Below are 21,905 nucleotides of genomic sequence, written 5' to 3' on the forward strand. Positions count from 1 at the left end.
GATTATGAAGAGATGATCCAAGAGGTTCTGGATCTACATACCCACAACTAGGCCAGTCTGACAAGAGCAGTAATATCAGCAGTGTTTTGCCCTGCCTTACTTTCCAAAGAACATTTTGATTAAATGAAGCTGACCAAAGCCACTTGCAAGAAACAGATAATTATCAAAAAAATATCAAAACAAGCATTAGAAATGAGCAATGGCACAAACAAAAAACCTTCAGGGATCACTCACACATGAACATGTCTTTCCAATACTCATATTCCCTGTCAAACAAACTTAATTTTGTCTAAAGCGCTGTTGCAGAATACAGCCTCTTGGAAAACAAATACACTTAGGTAGATGCTCCCTTTCTGATTACTGAAAACACAACTATTTCATCACTGTACTTCTCAGAAAGCACCAGAATGACTTGCATCCTAGGCTAACCCAAACTAAGTTCTGGACTTCCTAATGTTAACATCAATATACAATAGTAATAAGCCATTAAGTATCAGCTACCCATTCTATAATGGATCTGTCAAGTCTTTCCAAGTAAGCTGCTGAGATCTGGGTACGCACATTTGCCACTAAACAAATTCTTAAGTCTGCATTTAAACTTATCGTTTGTCCCTTCCTTTTACCATTGCAGGATAGTTCAGAACAGCAATATAAGAAGTCGCATTAAAGAACATACCACAAGTATGAAAAGTAAGGGGAGGGCAGTCACTTATATCAGTAAATGACAGGGTCTTTTTTAATTCCACAAGGATGGTACAAAAGCTGAAGTTAATGGTACTCACATTTAAGTCAGGAACTGCCCAAAACAAGAACTTACAAGAATTGTGAATTGACCTGTTTTGCCTATATGCACTGGTACTGTCAACATTTAGTATTTTCTTCACTAGGCAGCTGTGTTAATTATTTCACTGGTATTAAGGTCCCCTATTCCCCACGCTCCTCAACTCTACACAGTCTGCTCTGAGTGACATCTTAAAAAATTCATAAGAGCATTGTTCCCAGGAAAGCAGAAGGAGTTCACTGACAGAGCTGTCCCTAACAGAGATCTACTTCTCTGCTCATGCCTCCCCATCCCACCAGGGTCCACAATTCAACAGTCATTTTAGATGCTATCCACCCCTGAAGCCCACTAGTTTGCAAGGCAACTGTTATGGTTTTTTGATTACTATCCATCAGCATCAAGATAGGTAGCATTACTAAACATTTATAGCTTTTCTCCAAACAATACTGTGATTAGAAGCTAGATAAGATTCAATTACATACAATAGTTACAACTGTGCATCAATATCTCTTTCAGAATTGCCAGTAATCTTACCACCTCACTGTAGCCAGGAACTTACAAAGGCTAGTACTGAAGAGTTTCTGGACTAAGCTGAGTATGTTTCTTGCTTCAGTCTTCTGATTTACCTGGAATATGGTATTAAAGTATCTCTCATTTAAATGTTCCAAATAATCACACTTCACTTTTCAAATAAAATTAATTCTCAGAGTAAGACATGAGCATGTATACCAAAATATTCCATAGTCTACACATACCTTTAGTGTGGCAAACACCACAGAGAACTATTTGTATTCGATATTCAAAGCTACTATCAGACATTCACAAATCACAGAATTTTATGAAAACATAGCCCCACTTACACAAAAATGTCCTCTCCTTCCTTTGCAATGATACTTCAATTCTATCAAAATTATGCTTTCTTTAGATTTGTTACATCTTTTCCTCAACATAAACTCAAATCAAACATTTCCACTCAAAAATACTTCAGATATTTTGTATATTAAATTCATACTTACGCCTGCTCACTAAAATTACTGTCTATGAATCTAAACAATGAAACAAACAAACAAAAAAAACTTACAAGAAGTTTTTCCTGCATTCAAAATGAGGCAGCATTCTCTAAATTTTCTTCATGATTCTAGGCAACTTACTTCCCTGTTTTGCTGTGTGTTTTCCACTTACAGAGCAAAGGTGATGCTTATTTTTTTAATGTTTTGTTGGCCTAAAGAGTTTATAAGGTTAAATTCATACCTGCAACATTATTTGTCCCACAGTTCATAGATACTATAAATGCAAAAATACGTTGTTTAATCAAAAGAATATGAGCATTTGATTCACATTTTAGAATCCAGCCTTATAAAAGCACATACATTTAAAAAAGATACTTTATATATGTTTTATATTACTTACTGGTTCTTCTTTAACCATCAGGCACAAGTCACCGTCACTGCTACGAGTGCCAAACCCATTCAGGGAGGACCCAACCAAAAAGAGTTTGCTGTCTGTAATAGAGGAATCACAGAATAAAAACTGATGTGACGCATCATAGTTCAAGAAGAAGGAAGAACCACAAACCTAAAGAACATTCAAATTGATAATAACCAAATTCAAAACATACGTGGAAAAAGTCGCTGAATTTCTCTCTGGAGTTGTGTTCTGCAGACCTCTTTTTTGTGCAAATCACAGGTCTGTTGTTGACATGCTTGAAATAACTCCAAAACCTGCTGACTTAACTAGATACACATATTCAAAAAGCAAAGATACAGAAAAATTATATCTCTGTCAGGAAAGGATGTTTATTACATGAAATACAGAAGACTGCATTTTGCATGACCTATTACACTGTCTAGAGTTATACTGCACTGGAATTCATATTGAACAACTCCTCAGAAGAAATTCCTGCAAAGTTTTTAAATTTGAATATCTTCAATCTGTTATAAAATGTCTGCCCACAAAAAATATTTTCTGCATTATTAACATCTGCAGCCTTTCAAGGAATAAGCTGACTTTAACATCAACAGTTTGCCTACCAGCAACAAGGAGAAAAATAAATATTAAAACTGATTAAAGTTAGCTTTTTTTTTTTTTTCCCAATCCCACAGAAACTACTAAAGACGTGGTAGAAGTCAGATTTTCGGTGGAAGGAGATATTAGCTGCTTCTCTTTCACGACACTTATATGCTGTAATCAACAGGCATTTTATACTAAAAAACTCTGTCATGTTGGTGCAGCAGAAGTATGAAGACTGAGGAGCCACGTTTTGGGGGTTTTTTAACTAAAAAAAGAACAAAAATCGCAGTAGCAACTCAACTGTCCACCTAAATTAGACATCCTCTTTTCTATTACAGCATAGCTAAAATAGTAACTTTTATCTCCTGATGAGAGGCACAAAACATCTTTACAGGCCCAATATCCCATTTACTCAAAACAGGCTTCTCTGACTTTACTAGGGTGGCCTTTTTTCATCAGTATTCTCACTACCCCTCTCAGGTGACAAATGGACCTTTCCTCCAATTTCTACTTCTTGGAGCAGACATGCAGGTATCCTGACGTTAGTACTGAAATTAAACAATGCCCTACCCCCAAAATATGCTCCAAACCCAAGCACACAGGAAGGCTACATAGTACCATAGTGGCAGCCACGTTTACTGATATTCCTTATTGATACTGAACCCTGCCTACTCAGAAGGCAGATGTAAGGCACAGACATACAAAGATACTACCTTATCTTTGGCCATAGGGAGAGCGATTTCTGTAGATTCTGGAAACAAAGTATATCGAACCAGAGGTACACATCCAGTTAAATCTGGGACATGATATGCATGAAAGAGTGGAGATTGAACTGATCTTGGAAAAGAGTATCTATGTTCTTCCGGTGAAAGCACTGCTTGGTTAACTACAGCTGTTTCAGAATGATGCGAATGCAATCGGTGCCGCTTGACATCATATGGAACACTTTGTTCACTTCGTCTCCTAAAAAGCAAGCAAACAAAAACCAAATGCAAACCAAACAAATATCCCCCAACAAAAACACAAACACAAAAGGGGGAGACGGTAATTCCTCTAGTTTGCAAGCTCCAAGTTATGATTAAAAGAGAGCTGCTACAAACTAAAAACACCACTGCTTAATTACATGACTATTAAAAGCAAGTATTCTACAGAACAAAAGGCATGCCCATCCTAGACATTAGATGAAATAAATGTGTGCTCTTTCTTCCCATACCACAACTGCAAAAGTTGGTCATACTATTTCACTGACAACAAACTTTTTTTTTTTTTTGTTGAACATACACACAGACTATGTAAGGGTACTTTTGTTTTAAATCAGTGCAACTGCAGTGAGAAGTTTTTTGAGTTCTGAATACCCAGTGATGAATAAAATAAATTCAATAGTGGGGAAGGGAGGAATAGAAACATTGCAATAGCCATTCAAAATGTAGCGTTTGTCTGTTTCTTAGATTATACAGACAGTTAACTGTGTAATCTGGGCAAAAAAGAAACACTTATTTGACAAATCAAATTAATGATTCTATGAAGCTACACAGTCATAAACATCATGTCTCATTTCCAGAGAGTAGTTTGTATCTCCTTATTAAGTAATTTCTCACAGAATTCAAATACACTTGAAGAGATATATTTGAAGCGATCTTGCAGACAACCCCTTGGCATCTGAACTCTTCATTAAGAATTTGTAAGAAAGATGGCCAGTATTGAATACTGTGGCACATCCACAGTAAGAATAAGAAAGGACATTCATGATCAGGGGACTGGAGCACCTCCCATACGAAGACAGGCTGAGAGAGTTGGGGCTGTTCAGCCTGGAGAAGAGAAGGCTGCATGGAGACCTCATAGCAGCCTTCCTGTATCTGAAGGGGGCCTACAAGGATGCTGCGGATGGACTCTTCATTAGGCACTATAGTGATAGGACAAGGGGTAACGGGTTAAAACTTACACAGAGGAAGTTTAGATTGGATATAAGGAAGAAATTCTTTACTGTGAGGGTGGTGAGGCACTGGAATGGGTCACCCTGGGAAGTTGTGAATGCTCCATCCCTGGCGGTGTTCAAGGCCAGGCTCGACAGAGCCTTGGGTGACATGGTTTAGTGTGAGGTGTCCCTGCCCATGGCAGGGCGGTTGGAACGAGATGATCTTAAGGTCCTTTCCAACCCTAACTATTCTATGATTCTGTGTTTTGTTTATACATCAAATATGACAAAGTTAACCTGTATGTGGGTACTCACCCAAGTTTCTAATTAAAAAAAGCATGAAATCAAATATTCATATGTATCAATGAATTAAGTGTGAATAAAATTCTGGTAATTCCTTGTAGTTAGAAAAGCCAGCATCAAAGTAGTTTGGGGACCTGGAAAGATAGCATTGAACTATTTTCATCAATTTAACTGAAGACACCTCAAGTCATCGTTTCAGTTTTCAAGTCTAAGAGAATTCTGGATAACAATACCTACCCACAATCTTCAAAGAACTCATAATGTAACATTAAATTAAAACATAACAATGTTCCAACCTATTTTGACTGAGAAGAACTTGCACAAACTCATGTTCACCAAAAATATCTTAAGAGTCCACTCAAGATCTAAGGATTCGCTAATTGACTGCAAATCTCCTAACACAGCATAACTTTCCATAAGCCAAACTGGTGAAGAGGAAATCCCTACAAACATGTATCAGCTACTATTTCTGAACTGATAAGAAACAATTTCTGTTTTTTCTAGAATGTTAAAAGTAAAACTGTACATTCATCTGAAATTCCTCTGTTGTAACTAAAGTAACAAAGGAAGATACGTAAATTCAAGTAACTTTAGTTTTTTGAAAAGAAGAAAAAATATGATTCCATAAAATTCTTCTTTTTAAAAGGAACTTACATATGACTTGAATTTAAGACTTGGTATTTGGGGGGGGGGAGGTGGTGGAAAAGGCAACACAATTCAGACAATCAGGAGAAACATCTAGTGTCCAGAAAAACATCACAATTTCCACAAAATATTGAAGGTGCACTCTTACTCTTAACCTGACAAATTAACAGGAAGACAACACTCAATTTGCTAACACATACAGACTACGGCCTATTACAGTATTAAAATAAAACACAAAAATCACAATTCTGTAAGGCTACAGCTGTTGGGGAAGAAAAACAATACATACCAAGGCATTTAATATCAAAATTCTCAAAAGCAGGTATGTGAATGCTTTGAAGGGCCATTACATGGCCCAACAAAAAAACCATGCAGTATTGCAATTTCTAACAACATGCAAGTTGCACGAGGAATTGATAAGAGATGAGCTTCACCAAGGGCACATTACAACTGGAATTAATCACACACACAAAGAACTTACTTTCTTCCTCGGAATGACGTGGGGGAATCAGACACATGTACTGGACTGCCACGTACGTAAGCCACTGGCTGCAGTGTAGCATCTCGAGTACTTGCAAGGTTACCACTCAAAACAGCCCTGAAAATATTACAGTCAGTAACAATTACGCATATAACTAAGGTGCTTTTTATGGGTTGGTAGTTTTTCTTAAGTGAGTGTTAAACTCAGCAAGTCTTGTTGTTTGTTTTTTTTTTTTTTTCTTTGAAGCAGTACCTCTGTCTTTTCTATTCAAACAAAAAGATACTTCAGTGTATACATTTCATTTAAAAAAAAATAGAAGCTCATTCTTCACAGCACAAGTGTAAGAAGAGGTCAGCAAACAACTTAAGGTACTGTTAAATTTAAGACCTTAAAGAAGACTATGGTGTCTTCAAGTCTAGCCCTTTCTCATCTCCTCTCTGTTTTCCCCAGTAAACAAATACAATTGAAGATGTTCAAAACTAAAGTGTGGATTAACTATAATCAGTGCAATGGCATTTCATGCATTATGCACAATGTAAGAGAGCATTAAAACTTGCAGGTCACCAACAGAAATTACATAGCTCTATATTACATGACACCTTCCTATATTTTAAAGTTGAATGCAGATTAATGTTAAAGCCAGTGAAAAACATGCTTCGTAAACAAAAATATTTCTTTCAAAAGACAGTCTGAAGCTAATACCTATCAAAACTTTACTGTACTTACACTGCATTCTGAAAATTAAACTCAGTCTCAATAAGATGCTGCCGGGAGACAAGAGTGGGTAGCATATTCAGAGGAACCTTAGTGAGGAAATTACTCTGTTGTTGATGTTTCGGAGGGAAGGGTGGACAACCCAAGCTGGAGTGATTTGGGAACATGCTCCTTTCTACTTGAAGTGCGTATGTTTCTTTTTACCTACACTTAAAGGAGGGGAAAAAAATAAAAAGAAATTAGCCAACAAAAAATACTATTTACCTTCTAAATACTTGGTTTAAAAATCCAAATAATTTAAGATATATAGTCAGAGATTGCTGAAAAGAATTGTGATTGTAGGCTAGTTTTACTTCCTTTCTGGACAGGACACTAAATAAAAATACTATATGCTCTTACGTTTTACAAGTACTACATATTTTATGTTTAAAAGTGAATTATTATTTGCTCCCCTCCATATTAATTTTAGAAAAAATTACATGACACAAGACATAAGAGTTTTCATCTCAAGGAAACGTAACATATTGCAATGATGTATGTTTCTTGCTTCAAACATTCCACAATGAGATTCACAATACATTGGAATAAACACTGGGCTACACCATAAGAACACGCATATGCTTAAATAAGCACATACACATATTTAAGAATATACTTTAACTCTTAAATAAGAGTCCTGCAAAGAAACTTTGTCACTGACAAACAGTCATACATGACTGATCTCAATACTCTGCATATGAACTAGAGTCATACAGGGATTCAAATACAAGATAAGTTTTTTCACACAACTTTTAACTGTAACCATTAGAAGTCATAAGAGCAACAGCAGTATTTCCCTGATTATTACATTAAAAACTTTTTATCAACCCAATGCTACAGCAATACAATTGGGAAAAGTGATGATAGGATTTCCATGCCAGGGCATGGACCTATCATCACACAGTAGTCTAAGTCTGGAATAAAATTAAAGTATTACTTTTACAGGCTCTCAATTACCAAAATAAGTATATATACATATCTATAAATATAAAAACTGCATTAGCAGTTACATTAATAGGCATTCTCATACCCTGAAATAAAAAGTTATTTTATTATCAGTTATTATTTTGTTAACAGTTACTTTAAAGTTCTAACTTTACTGTAGTAAGGTCCCACTGTTACCACAGCCCTGAAGTCTTTCACCTACCACTATGGAGTGCGGCCAGGTTTTAACCTCCTCAGATAGCTGCTCACTATCACTGCAGGCAGCATTACAATGGGACACTGGCAGATAAATACCAAGGCGTTTATTTGCTCAGGTTTTACCTCCTTCCCACATTACTAAAGACCTAGTACTACCTCCAAAAAAAACTTGTCAAGACTAATGCTCTCAGTTTTGGTTAGGTTTTGTTGTTTGTTTTTCGTGTCTTTTTTTTTTTTTTTTTTTTTTTTGCTTTGCTTTGGGGTTTTTTTGGTTTGGTTTTGTTTTGTTTGTTTGTGGTGGTGTGTTTTTTTTTTTTGCAGGGGTGGGGGGAAGGGGGAGAAAGGGGATCAGGGAAGTATTATGTATTAATGAAAGTTATTTTGGGGATGTTTACTTTCAATTCTGCTGAAGAACAGAAACCGAACTGCATGACATTTCTACTAGAGAGGCAATGTAACAGCTATTAACACACCCCATTGACCTCTACGCTGCCCTGGCACTCTCAACATCACACGCATAAGCAGCTTATGGAGGTAGTTAATCAGTAACACAACAGTGCACCAGAATTCAAGATTGAGTTACAGAAGTAACACGTTCGTTTTAGTCTTCGAAGCTGCAAACACCAGACAGGAGGAGTTACCTTCCCAAACCGAAACCAAAACAGTGTAGTAACGCTGCTGTCCCACAGTAGCGTTCCGGCATTTACCGCGCCCCTCGGCACAGGTTACCCGGGCAGAACCTCCCAGGCTCTCCACAAAGTTCCACAAACGTTACAATTCGGGCACACCCGTCGCAGTGGGGTCTGTTTCCAAATAAACGCACACTTTTGAAGGAAGCACACAAGTGAAAGCCGGTACACTTCCGTGCAGTCAAGCCCAAGCGTGCACGTCGCTCCCGCAGGGGCCGAAGCCCCACCAGCCCCCCAGCCTCAGCGCCCGACGGCTCCGGTCCCCGCGGGAAGCGACCGCAGCCACCCTCCAGCCCTCGAGTTCCAACCCCCCGGCACCTCTCCCCACAACAACAGGGCACCCCCGCAAACCGCCCGGAGACTTACACCGTGGTACGGCGCAGGTAGGCCACAAAGAGAACACCCGGACAGCAACCCCTTCACAGCTGCTCCAGCCGGAAGCGGGCGAAGAGAACTGCGATTGCGCGCAGCCCTCTGAGCCGGATATGCAGCCTCCGTCAGGAAGCGCCCTGTCCGCTCTGCTCCCCCCCCGCGCCACACCGCCGCTGCCTGCGCTCGCTCCCTTTGGCGGCACGGCGGAGCACCAGCGGCGCACGCACATGCTGCCGGTAGCTGCAGCCTGCCGGGGCGCGGGGCTTTGAGGCGGGGCAGCGGCCGCCCCGTTCCTGCGCAGCTGTACCAGGCTGCGGAGACACCGACTGGCTCTTGTGAGGGGGCGGCTTCTCCGTCGCGTCCCTGTAAGGGAGGAACCAAAAACCCGGGCTCACGGCGTGTGTGTTCTGTGTCCCAGCTATCATGGCTCGGAAGTGGCTTGTTTGCGCAAGCTCTGGCCGCTTCACCGTGCTGAGGTTACAGTGCTCCGCTGACCACCCGTTCTGGCTACGGCCAACAGTGTGGGTGTTGTGCTTTGTAAAGTTCCCGTCCACTTGTACTGAGCTACTGTTCAGAGGTGTGTCAGAAAGGTAATACTGAATAAACAGTGTAAATATGGTAAAAGGTAAAATTTGAATATTATAAAAGATAATTTGAATAAAAGTTAAGAATGACCGCCAGAGATTGTAGGTGTGCTGGGACAAACCCTGAGCCGTGAATAGGCTAAAATGCACCTTGACAGATCCAGAATTAAGAAGATACGAGCCAAATCAAGATTGGATTTCCCTCTCTGAAGAATGACAATTCCCATAAGTGAACTCTTGCATTGAGCAGGTGCTGAAATAATCAGTCTATGCACATACTGAGACACTGTTGAAGCTTCCTTCTTTGAGCAGGAGGGTGTGAATTGTGTCACGCTCACCTCAGATCTTGACTTGAGGGCTTGCTGAGCGCAGGCTGAGTCATGCTTAAGGCTCTGGCCACCCATAGATAGATTTAGTTGATAAGAGAGACAAAGCACAGGGGCCCAGGATGAGCAGGGCTGCAGATGGACTGGAGAGGAAAGGTTTGGGTTGCAAAAAGAATCCTTCTCTCAGAGCTTTCTCATCTTGGCCATGGCTTGGGATCCTTGTACAAGGGTTAGCCCATGGCTATGGTTAGCATTATATTTGAAAGACAAACTAAGGTGGCATATATGGAGTGAAGCTGAAAAGGCAGTGCTGAAGGTATGTTTAGCTGCAAACAAGTTTCTCTTAATAGTTCTTTATCTTGGCCTTTTTTATTGTTATTTTAGTATTATTTATTTTTTATTTATTTGAGGTCCCAGCACATGGCTTGGGTTAAGGGTAGCGTTTGAGCTCAGAGAGAGAAAGCCTAGGGGTCTAGGTAGAGTGAGACTGTGGAGAAACTGTCAAAGGAAGGTTTGGGCTGCAGAAAATGGGTTCTGGGCAATTTTAGGATTAGAAGAGAGAGAGTTCCTAGGGAGCTGTGAAGAGGCTGCCTGGGGACAGTTTGGTTTGCATAAGAATTACCCTGGAAAACTTCAGTCAGGACCATGTTTGGGTTTACTTGCAGTTACAGTTATGAGCACATTTAAGGGGAGGAAAGGATGGTTCCTAGGCCTCTAACTGATTGGGGCTGTTGAGGGAAGGTCTGGGGTGCAGAAGGAGATCTCTGGGGATTTTTTGATCTGTGGCATATTTGAGGCCGTCTGGTGTTAAAGCTCCATGGACTTCTAGCATTAAGGTTCAAAGAGACAAAGCCTAGGGATCTAGGTGAAAAGGGGCTGCAGACAGGCTGAAATGGGGAGTCATGGGCTGCCAATCCCGTCATTTCCTGCGACATTTTTCATCTGTGCCACAGTTTGAGTTCTCTGGGCTTAAGGGCTACATGGCCACTTCAGACGTTAGGAGTAGAAGAGAGACGAAGCGGAAGGATCCTGTTGTAGTCAGACTGCAGTAGGGCTACCAAAGGCAAGTTTGTGTATAACAAAGAATTCTCCCAAAAACTTTTCCATCTTGGCTGTCATCTGTGGTCAGTGCACAGCTACGATTAGAGCTAGGGTAACGAATATGATTTACAAATGTTTAAAAGTCTGCTGTGAGTTGCTTGTGGCTTGCTGATAACGAATTTAAATGAGAAGTACCGGGATGAAGGAAGAGTTCTTCCCTGTGAAGGAATTCAGTCCCAAGAGAACTTGCACAGAGAATGAATAGGTCTTTAGTTTCATGAGAATCCTACCATTGCCCAGTTATGAAAGACTTCAGTTTTCATCTGGAACTCAGCCCAGTTTCTGCTCAAGGCAGAAATTTGCATCTTACCTGTTAAAAGCCAGTGATGCAACTCTTGGTACGTGGAGTTCTCAGTTTGGCCCATTCACATGGTGTTCTCCATACCATTTGCCACTTTTCTTGCCATCATCTACCCATTAACCAAGAATACGTAATTCTTCGAGGTTTCTCACATTTGCCATGGGCCTACAATAAATGCAACCTAATACAGTCAATATCACAGTATCACAGTATCACAGTATGTTAGAGATTGGAAGGGACCTCAAAAGATCATCTAGTCCAATCCCCCTGCCAGAGCAGGAATACCTAGATAAGGTTACACAGGAATGTGTCCAGGCGGGTCTTGAATGTCTCCAAAGAAGGAGACTCCACAACCCCCCTGGGCAGCCTGTTCCAGTGTTCCGTCACCCTCACTGAGAAGAAGTTTCTTCTCAAGTTTAAGTGGAACCTCTTGTGTTCCAGTTTGTACCCATTACCCCTTGTCCTATCATTGTTTGCCATTGAGAAGAGCCTGGCTCCATCCTCATGACACTCCCCCTTTATATATTTATAAACATTAATGAGGTCACCCCTCAGTCTCCTCCAAACTATAGAGACCCAGCTCCCTCATACCTGATAGCAGGCAGTGTTTATAGCAGTGTATTAAGCATCAATATTTTTTAAAAAGCGAAAAGAAAAAAAAAATCTAGCAACGTGCTTACCTGATTAAAGTAGCTTGTGTTGCTGTGTTTTTCCTTGTATCCTTTTCCTCCATTCCTTGGCACAAGGCACCCTGATATTTTGTGTTTGCTTTAACCTAGAGATAAGTCTAATTGTGGGAGGTTTTGGCAGACTGTTCACTCTTCAGGATTTATTCTCCATGTTTTACCTACAACCACTTGTCAAAATAGCTGCACATTTCAGCGAGGCACCTGAAATAACCTGACACATTACAAATCCATGACAGCCTTCTGAGACAAATCTCTGTGCTTTGATGTGCTGAGAGCTGTTATGTTTTGGGTTGGGTTTTTTTTTCCAGTATGTGCCTTCTTACTTCCTGACCCTGACTGTGATCTTGCAAAGTTAACAGGTTAGATTCTCTTCTGTCAGGAAAAACTTGCAAGGCCTTACTTACGATTTTAGTCATGCAAGCAAAGAATCAGACCACTGGTCGACAGATACTCAGCAAGTGTACAGCAATGAATTTGAGACCTAGCACTAGAGATTCCACCAGATTCTCCTATCCCCCCCCAAAAAAAAACCAACAACCTTATGTTTAGGACTGGTATTGTGTTTCTGCCTCCCAAGAGAAATACCAGTTTAGAATAAAAATTGTGTATTTATTGTGACAAAACAGCTGGTAAAACTAATTTATTGGGGCAACAACAAAGGAACCGAATGATCAATGAAAGAAATTTATGATCTATAATAGAAGCAGACGCTGAATTCAGCCTCTATAAACAATATTTAATTCTGACAGATAGAAAAGAGTGTGACTTCCAAGAGGTCTCTGAGAAACCAGCTGCAATCTCTCTCATAGGATGGAAACAATTATGCAACATGGAAGTTCTTGTTCGGTGCTGTTTGCAATTTTATGGAAACTTTCAGAATTGAAGTTTTCAAGGTATAGTTGGTGTCTGAAAGTAAACAGTGCTGGAAATTTTGGTCAAAGCAGCTGAATGTTCAATAGTTCAAGGAGGAAAAATGAAGAAAAACTCCAGTGCCTGTGTGGAAACATTCATCTAATCTTAAAAAAGGCCTGTAAGTTTTTCTGTGTCTCTTGGCACCATTGAAGGCCTCTGGGAACAGTGATGGGTGTATGTTTAGAATGTGCTTTGCCATAGCAAACAGACTTACGAAAGAGCATTTGATACTGCTGATTTTAACAGTGTTACCCAATTAAGAGTGATTAAACACATGGAGTCACAGATTCATCCTTTCTCTACTGGGAAATTACTGAGCTCACGTGAAAGTTTCACAACCAGCTGAAATATATGATCATTTATGCTGTTATTAGTCTCCAGGACCAGGTCTGAAATAATGAAATTCTATCAGTACAGTGCTTCATTTTAAGTATGTCATTTGCTTATTTTGTACTGAGACCAAACATGGCAAGTATATTAAAATAAGAAATGTTAACTCTAGTGAAATAAATGGAGTTATAACAGGGATTAATATGGTGCAGAATCCACAGTGAAGACTGCAGCTTTTTAATCATGATGCCTATTTGACATGCTTTGCAGCTTGTTTAGAAATCAGGATATTCTGGGATTGAAGCCAAACCAGAGACTTAGGTCTAAAATAAATTCTATGTACCAGGCAAAAAGCAGCTTTTCTCAGGAAAACAATACAATATTTTAGTAATAATACAAAGAACTTGAAGATGTACATTAAGAAACAATATTAAAAAGGCACAGATAAATGGCTGAAGGTTGGCAGGTGTCCCTGTAAATATCCACTGCATTAAAAGCAAGATTCAAAAGTTCAGCAAGTAAATACTGATGGAAAAATTAATAATTTTCTTAATTAAACAAATGCAGTATTTTTGCAGCATCCTAATTCTGATGTTCCATGTTCAGCCAGGTTCAGTGATGTTCATGTACGCCTTTACAAGCTTGCTTTAGAGCTTTTCAAGAGAGAGATCAGTTGGTATATTAAGTACAATATGTTAATTTTATATATGTACACATATGAGAAACTACATAATTTATGAAATGTAATTAGTGCTTCATAGGCATTGATATGAAAATGTTAAGTAACTATTCAAATATGTATGTTGTATCTGTGAACTTCTGGCTTAAAATTATAAAATACAGATTTTGTAAATCTATTGTGCTGATTTGCTAGGTTAATGAGTATATTTGTTAGTAATTTCATTACTTCAGTGCTTTTGGTTTTGTAAATTTCATAATTAAACTCCTTTAAAGACAACTTTTTTTAAAAGAAGGTCTGAGTTCTGGGTCTTACTAAATTTTACTACTTTCTCTTTTGTGTGAATAAAGTTCTAAAATAAATATAAGGGCCATGAATTTTGTTTGAAAACAGCAGATGATGTCAGTTAATTCTGCACAAGTTTACAAAACTGATTTTGTTTTAATCCATTGTGAGGATATTCAATTTCCCTGAGTCCTAACTTAGTCAGCAAAGTTTTTTAAGGGTTTGCCTGATATCTCAGTTCCTGAGCATTAAGTATTTAAGTAGTGGCTTTGCTGGCAAAGATGTGTGCCTGTCAACTAAGAAATTCCTTAATCTTATCTCCCTGGAGCAGATTATTCAAGATACTACCATTCTGGGTATTACAAGTCTCCTTACACAAAAGCTATTGTAAAGTTTGCCAGATTTCAAAGACATTTAGCAGAACAAGGATCATTTTCATGTACCATAAAAACTTTGAAATAAAATGTACTAGTGTTTAGGAGTTTTTACTCAAGAAATCAGAAAATTTTTGTTAACATGTTTAAAGATGACCTTGAACTTTAAAATAGGTGTAGAAGTGTTTTCTTCAGGGTTTTCTACAAATCCTCACAATAGGAATAACTGAAGACAGTTTTTACTCAGCGTTTAAGTAAAGCAGCCTAAAAAGAATGGAAACTGTACTTTGGCTTTGAAAACCCAGGTCCTGCTCTTTCAAGGTGCTAGCATTTATGTTACAAGTAAGCTACAAAAGTGACTTTAATTTTAAAATGCATTTTTAGTTACCGAAGTCTAATCAAAAGTTGCAGATTCGAGACTGGAACAATTCTGTCTAATGCAGCAGTATTCCACAGCATTGCTTTTCCTCACAACGAGCATTTTTCCAAGTACACTTGGTTCTTAAATGAGTTGTAATTAAATATTTTTTTTCCTGTTTTACATTTGCAGACATATTCCTTCTTGCCTTGAGTTTTAATGTGGCATTTTTCAAGCCATATAGTTTTTCAGCCACTGTAGCAGAAGAAATGAAAGAGGGCTCCAAAGAGAACTTGCTACGACCTTATCTTGAAGAGGCTACCATGTATCTGTAATACATCACATCAGCTTGAGGCAAGTTGAGGTTTTGTGATGAGCTATATGTTAGTAATGTTTCTTCTGAATAATTTATAATGTTGCTGCACAAACTGGGTTAGCTTTAGGAGCCCTAGAAATTACAAGTTTCAAAATAATCCTTCTATTGGGAAAAGTATTTAGCGTAAAATACTGCAACACTGAAGTTGAGCTTTTGCAATCACAAAATGAAGAAATGCAATGTTAAAGTTGCCATGGAAGCTGTAACTCTACACCTTTCGGTAGTAGTAGTAGTATGCTATGGTTTTAATTACTTCCTCTTTATACAACTCTGTACTGATGTCCTTTTATTACGTAAATTCTAATTATATTGAATGCAGCTGGCTGTATCTTGCACTCTAATATTAAGGTGACTGTATCATGTATCTAGAAAAGAATATTATGGATAACTCACCGACTATGGTATTAAAAGGTACCTTTTCTGAGCACAGTGTGATCATCACATTACGGAGTATCATCACAAGAAGAGCAAAATCTTAGAAATCTTAGAAAACACAAGCACTTTAAACAAGGATTATGGTACACTTCTTCAGCAAAGAGTGAAAATAAAGAATCAGTGCTTTACAAATGTGCATTGTTCCCTCCAGTACTTAATCTTGTACTTTACAGGACATAGCTCTTGCTCCTTCTACCCCAGTTTCCTTCCCAACAGTATGGTGAGCGGTATGAAGCATCTGCAAGCTTTACGTTGGGCTACAAACCTGAAAATTTTCTGGCCCAATTCAGAATTCCTGTATCTGCCTGCTAGAGGGGCAGATATATATGAAGGTTTGTCTTCTTTTAATTAGCCAATGGTTCAATTGGTATGCAAGGAATGCCTAGATGCTGGACATTTGGAGCCTCAAGTCAAAAGACCTGGCAGAAAGCTAACATCTGTAGCATACTGTCTTGAAAGTTATAGCAAATTGTATGATACATTACTCAAAAGAAGTCCTCTGTTCCTGACAGCAAGTTTAATAATGTCTGGGAGAATCTGTTTCAGGAGAGACCATACTTGCAACTCAAATTTCCAATATGTTCATTAAAGTTTGGAATTTTATAATAAAGAGAGTATTAAAAAAAAAGATGCACTGATATTTAAAATGCAAAAGTGAGAAGATATTTAAATGAGCATCATTAATTTTTGTTTCTCAAACTGCTGGTAGCACTTTTGGTAGCACTGCTTGGGTAATAATAAATATATTTCTAGAATATATAAATGTTAAAACAGATGAGTATGATGTTCAGGTAAAGTTAAATCTCTATAGTTTTCATAGGGAACTACTTCCTAGAAAGCAAAAAAACAGGCTTTAAATGTGGGCAGAGAGCACATCACTGCCTCCTGAGGGATGGGGTGGCTACCAAACCATACCGTAAGCTGGAAAACAAGATGCCTCTAACCCTTTGCCGAATTCAAACCCTTTTCTTTCTCCTAGGACAAGTCATTTGGAAAAGGACTACCTGAAGTTTGCACACTCATTGACCTACTACCTACTCATATATGTAGGATCCAATGCAGCAGTACTCCACCTTCAAAGGTGTCCTTTCCTGTAAAAATGTTTGCCCACCCCTCTGGCATTCATACGGGTGCTCCATGTTCTGCCCTTGCCCAGGGATTTTTCTCTTGCCATGTAGGTAACTATTCCCTGGTCTGCTTTCTACCATGGCAGCATGCTCTTCATGCTCTCCTCTTAACTTTCTCTATTACCTCTTTCCACCCCAACATCCTCGAAACAGCAACCAGTTTCTATAGAAAACTATCCAAAATCTATTCCATTCGAAACCTATACGGCACCCCCCAGTTTCCAGCTGATTTATCAGCTTCTTGTACTCCTAGTAACAGAGTTTCTTGACACACTAAAATGCTCTCTATAACAAAATGCTCTCAGACCTTGTTCTCTCTACTGTCAAGGTCTGACTCTGCTCACAACACCAAGCCACTACTTGATGAAGCTCACTGGTGCTTCATCTCTTTTCTTTTGTATCAGAATGAATATTCCACATCTCTGTTGCATCATGCTGAAGATTATGACTTAAATAACTTACTATTTCCTTTCCATCCAGGCTACTTTGGTTGCGTAGGCACTATGGAGGCAAACTTCTGCAAATGATTCTCCACAAAAGCTCTGGCTGTAGAGCCAACATGAGGTCTGAGAGACCATCACCTTAGAGTTTCTGCCATGCAAAGGAAGGAGGTGGAGTACTGAGGACTCCTGGCCAGTTCCTCTGCATTTCCTGACCACCTCCTTCAGGTACCCAGTGCCAGCTCCAGTCGTGTGGGTTGTCTGGGAGAGGCAGAGGAGTGGGGGTCTGGGATTCTGGGCAGCGTCTCTGAGGGGAGCTGAGGGGGCCAGGCAGGGCAGGAGGGCAGCCCTTGGGGCTGGCTGTCCTGTCACCGAAAGTCGGGAGAACAAAACTCAACACCAATGCAGCACACTAAGAAGCAGGCATGTCTTTACTGCAGTGCTGGGTGCTAGCTGGAATTTCCACAAATCAAGCAGACCCAATGCCAATTTCATCCTTTCATTTTTACACAAAAATTACAAGGTAGTACAGTCCCAGGTACAATTATTGGTTAGTGATTTACGCACAATATCTGCAATGTCATTCTCTTCTGCTACTACGCTTGCGCGGGGGAAGGGTCTTCTCCATCTGTGGATGTGGTTTTTAGTATTATAATGAAGGCAGTTTACTTCAATTCACCTTAAAAGTAACTTCTGTTTCCACGTTGGCTGGCCACATTTCTGCCTTGCCCGGCTGTTACATGACTCATCCTGTATACAGTAGACCCTAGGTGCTTTGGTTGTGCTCTAGCAAGTAAGGCCTAAAGCTAGCATGTCACAGAGAACAGGGACTTCAAGCTACACTTCAAGCTATTCAAAAACTGCTGATTTCTAAGCTAACACAGCATCCCATGCTGAAGTAGAGTCTAACTTCTTCAAGGTGTTCCTGTACATGACTGCTTCATAATCAAACGCAAAATAGAAAAGGATCCAGTAAAACTTAAAATAATCTGCAACAGTCCCACAGGGCTGCTTCTGCTGCCACTTCTCAGCCCACCAGCAGACCCTCTGGGAGGCCCTTTCTTCCCCTTGTCCCACCGCTTGCTGGGTCTTCCTGTCCCGTTACCATTGCTAGCACCAGGAAAGCCCTGAACTTCTCTCCCTGCAGGAGATGGTGCCGAGGCCTGAGGAGCGCCTGCAGCAGAGCAGCTCTGCCATGATGGCTGGGGCAGCAGCTGGCTGGAGCGAGCAGGGAAGCAAGAATCTGAGCTAGGCGTCCCGTGCACCATCTGCATGAGTAACATCAGCCATGCAGCATACGTGGACGGGTGCCTGCACAGCTTCTGCTTCGGCTGCATCCAGCAGTGGGCCGCCAGGAGGGCAGTGTGGCCCCTCTGCAGGAGGTCTTTCGACCGCGTCCTGCACACGGTCCGGGCGGACGACGACTACCAGGAGTACGTGGTGAGCTCATCCGCCCGCCCGCCCGCCGAGGCCTGCGGCCAGGGCGCAGCTGCGCAGCAGGTCCCCGCGTGGCGCAACCACCTGCGCCCAAGGCCCAGCACTCCCGGGCCCGTGAGGAGAAGGGGCTTTGCAGGGAGGCTCCGACGGCCGCCGGCTGACGCAGCCCCACGGCGCCCCCGCCCGGCAGGATGCAGGGGAGCGCCCGGCAGGCCTGGCAGAGGCACCCGTCCAGCGCTCCGACCTGGACGCCCTGAGGGTGCGGCTGCTCGCCTTCATGGACAGGCAGTGAAGATCAGAGCACCAAGGCGCCGCACGGCATGCTCTCCCTCCAGCCTCCCCCTTCCAACCCGGGGGCAGAGATGTCCTTTAACCACCAGCCAGGACTCCTGTCCTAACTACGCTCAAAGTGGGGTGCCAGGGACAGAGGCCATGTTGACAGCCCTGTCCATGCTGCATCCACCTGCAGGCACCTCCACACCTGAGGAACGGGGTCCTGTCATCCTGCAGTCACAGCCCTCAGAGCTTTTCTCTGACACTTCCCTACAACAGCAGCCCAGCTCCTCCTGCCCCAAACACTGTGGCTGTGGCTGGGAGACAGGACACTGTTGCTCTTCTTTTCAGGACACAGGCTGCCTGCTTCCCAGAAGACATTACAGGAAAATGAGGCCTGTCTGTCTGAGCCAAGCATGCCTGGGCTTTGTCCCAGTCAATAAAGCAAAGCAAAGCTCCAAACCCTGAGCATCTCAGGATTGCAGTAGCATCTGGCAGGACCCCTCATAGTCTCCTGCCTTTCAGCCTTCCCCCAGAAGCACCACCACGAACCTTGCACATTTCCAGATGCCCCTGAACAACGGCTCAGTTTCTAAGCGGAAACTATGAATCGGTGGCCTTCAGGTGGCCTTCAGGGGTCCCTGCATGGACCACTGCTGCTTAATGTCTTCATCAGTGACAAAGACAGTGGAATCAAATGTGTTATCAACGAGTGAGCCAATCTTGTTTTAAAATATAAATTTATTAAATTGAGCAAGCGATAGCAGATGAAAAAAACAGCGCTGGGTGCGAGGGGACACTCGACTCCGCTCTGCCCCGCCCAAGACGCACACCGGGTCTTTTTGGAGGCTGTCCCTTATACCTTTTCGGTTTGGGACTTCAGCCAATCCTGTGGTCTCCTTTGCTTGGATATTTTGACGTGGCTCTTTTCCATTGGTTCTCCCTGCCGCTGGGGTCTCATCGTCGAGAAACTTCGAGATGTTTCCCGAAGCCTCGCGAAGCTCCCAGAAGTTTGGAGAAGTCTCCCGGAAGTTTCAAGGAGCTCCCGCCCCCAGCTCAGTCGTCATAGCAACCTCCATCCCCCATATGCTGTAACAAGACACTACCTCAAACCACCCAACCCCCCCTCTTCCCTCTCACAATCCCCTGCAACAACACAACTGACTTCTCCCTCCCAATATAGAAGTCGTAATGCAGAAGTACAACAGCTACAAAAAAAAAAAAAAAACAAAAAAAAAACCATGATTCCACACAAAGTGACAGTCACAGAGAGCTTCCCAAGATGTAACAAACAATATCCTCCTTTAAACCTTTTGATGAACAAGCTCTGCACATTACAAAGTGCATCCTCAGCAAGTTTGCAGATGGCACCCAGCTGAGGGCTGCAGCTGATTAGGCTGGAGGGAAGGGATGCCACCCAGAGGCACCTGGACAGCCTTGGGGAGTGGGGCCATGCAAACCTTGTGAAGTCTAACAAAGCCAAGTGCAAGGTCCCGCACGTGGGTCAGGGCAGCCCCTCACATCAATCCGTACTGGGTGGTGGGTGAACGGGTTGAGAGGAGCCCTGCAGAGGACGATTTGGAGGAGACTGGTAGCTAAACAATTGGATATGAGCCATCAGTGCCCAGTCACAGCCCAGAAAGCCCAAATCTGTTTAGAAGCTTTCCAGTACAACTTTGGGTTATTATTGCTTTTTCTCTCACTGAACAAAGTTTACATACGCTTCCTTGCTATCCACTTGCTTACTGCCCATGGAAGTCTCAGATCCTCCACCATACAGGCATGGATGATGAAAGAGGGCTGCAGAGCCTGGTACTCTCTTACTCCTGCTATCACAAGGTTCGGGGAAGTCGGAGGCAGTGGTTTGCTGAAAGCTGTTCAACTACCCAGAGTGTTTTGGCCAAAATTTACTAACCAAGTTTACTACCGCCAATAGATGTCAGTTTCCACAAAGAGGCCAAGGCTAATGCTGCTATTCTTCCTTTCTAATGTTATTATACATCTGCAAATGCTACATTGATGAGAAATTCTCTCATATTTGGTGTGGTGGGGGTGTGACCTAAGTCTGTGTGGTTTTTTTACACAAAGGGAAATCAAAACTACAGTAAGAGGTTTGGCACACCAAAAAGTAATGAAAATATACATGTACTAGAAAAGCAGTTAAGGCATGTAAGCTGCAATGATATGCGTTCTGTGTAATTTCCAAAGGCTATCCATTCTCAGAGCTTGTGGCTGAGGAGAGGGTGCAGTGCTCTCCTTGTAAGAGGATGGACACAGCTCACTAATGAAGTCTTGTCAAACCACCGCCTTTCCCAGTGCTGAAGCAGCAGTGGGTGCTCAGAGTGTATGTACAGCTGCAGACAGGAGCACCTTGCTGCCTCCTGAGGGCCAGGTGGCTGCCCCTCTGAGCGCTCTGCCAACGGGCTCACCAGGAGGACCTGGCAGCCACGCTGAGGCAGGCCATGTACTTGTGACTTGTGCATGTCACTGTCACATGAGGCACCTGCTGACAGCAGCTATTTGGTGCCTAGCCTTGCTCCCACCCCTCTTTCCACACACTGCATCCTCTGGCTTGGTCCATCACCATCATTTTCACTAGAGAGTGGCTGGGGCAGAAGCACAGGTGGCCTCTGTGAGGATAGGCCGGGGCTGCTCATTTCTCAGAGTGTGAGTTGTGCCCTTCATGGCACTCCCCATAAGGCCAAGACATTGATTTACACTAGGGAGCTTCCCGAGGCTCATCCAGTTTATGAAGTCAGTGACTCTGTTGTCTAAAGTTAAAGGGC

At 41.8% G+C, this 21,905-nt stretch overlaps 1 protein-coding gene across 6 annotated transcripts in view; it reads right to left on the bottom strand.

Moving 5' to 3' along the window:
* TENT2 (terminal nucleotidyltransferase 2) overlaps positions 1 to 9,212 on the bottom strand; it is a 39,509-nt gene extending 30,297 nt beyond the window's left edge. For 5 of the 6 annotated variants that reach the window (XM_080638755.1, XM_080638752.1, XM_080638754.1 and 2 more), the window contains exons 1-8: positions 9,087 to 9,212; positions 8,673 to 8,834; positions 6,862 to 7,058; positions 6,136 to 6,252; positions 3,505 to 3,754; positions 2,400 to 2,514; positions 2,192 to 2,283; positions 1,341 to 1,407 (exon numbers count right to left, since the gene is read on the bottom strand). In XM_080638755.1, coding sequence (XP_080494881.1) covers positions 1,341 to 1,407; positions 2,192 to 2,283; positions 2,400 to 2,514; positions 3,505 to 3,754; positions 6,136 to 6,252; positions 6,862 to 7,016 — 796 coding nt within the window. In that variant the 5' untranslated portion in view covers positions 7,017 to 7,058; positions 8,673 to 8,834; positions 9,087 to 9,212. The remainder of the gene's footprint in view (positions 1 to 1,340; positions 1,408 to 2,191; positions 2,284 to 2,399; positions 2,515 to 3,504; positions 3,755 to 6,135; positions 6,253 to 6,861; positions 7,059 to 8,672; positions 8,835 to 9,086) is intronic. The other variant, XM_080638753.1, reaches the window with a different exon arrangement.
* Between the last annotated feature and the right edge of the window lie 12,693 nt (positions 9,213 to 21,905).

This window comes from Psittacula echo, assembly GCF_963264785.1.
Source record: "Psittacula echo genome assembly, chromosome: Z".
NCBI lineage: Eukaryota > Metazoa > Chordata > Aves > Psittaciformes > Psittacidae > Psittacula > Psittacula echo.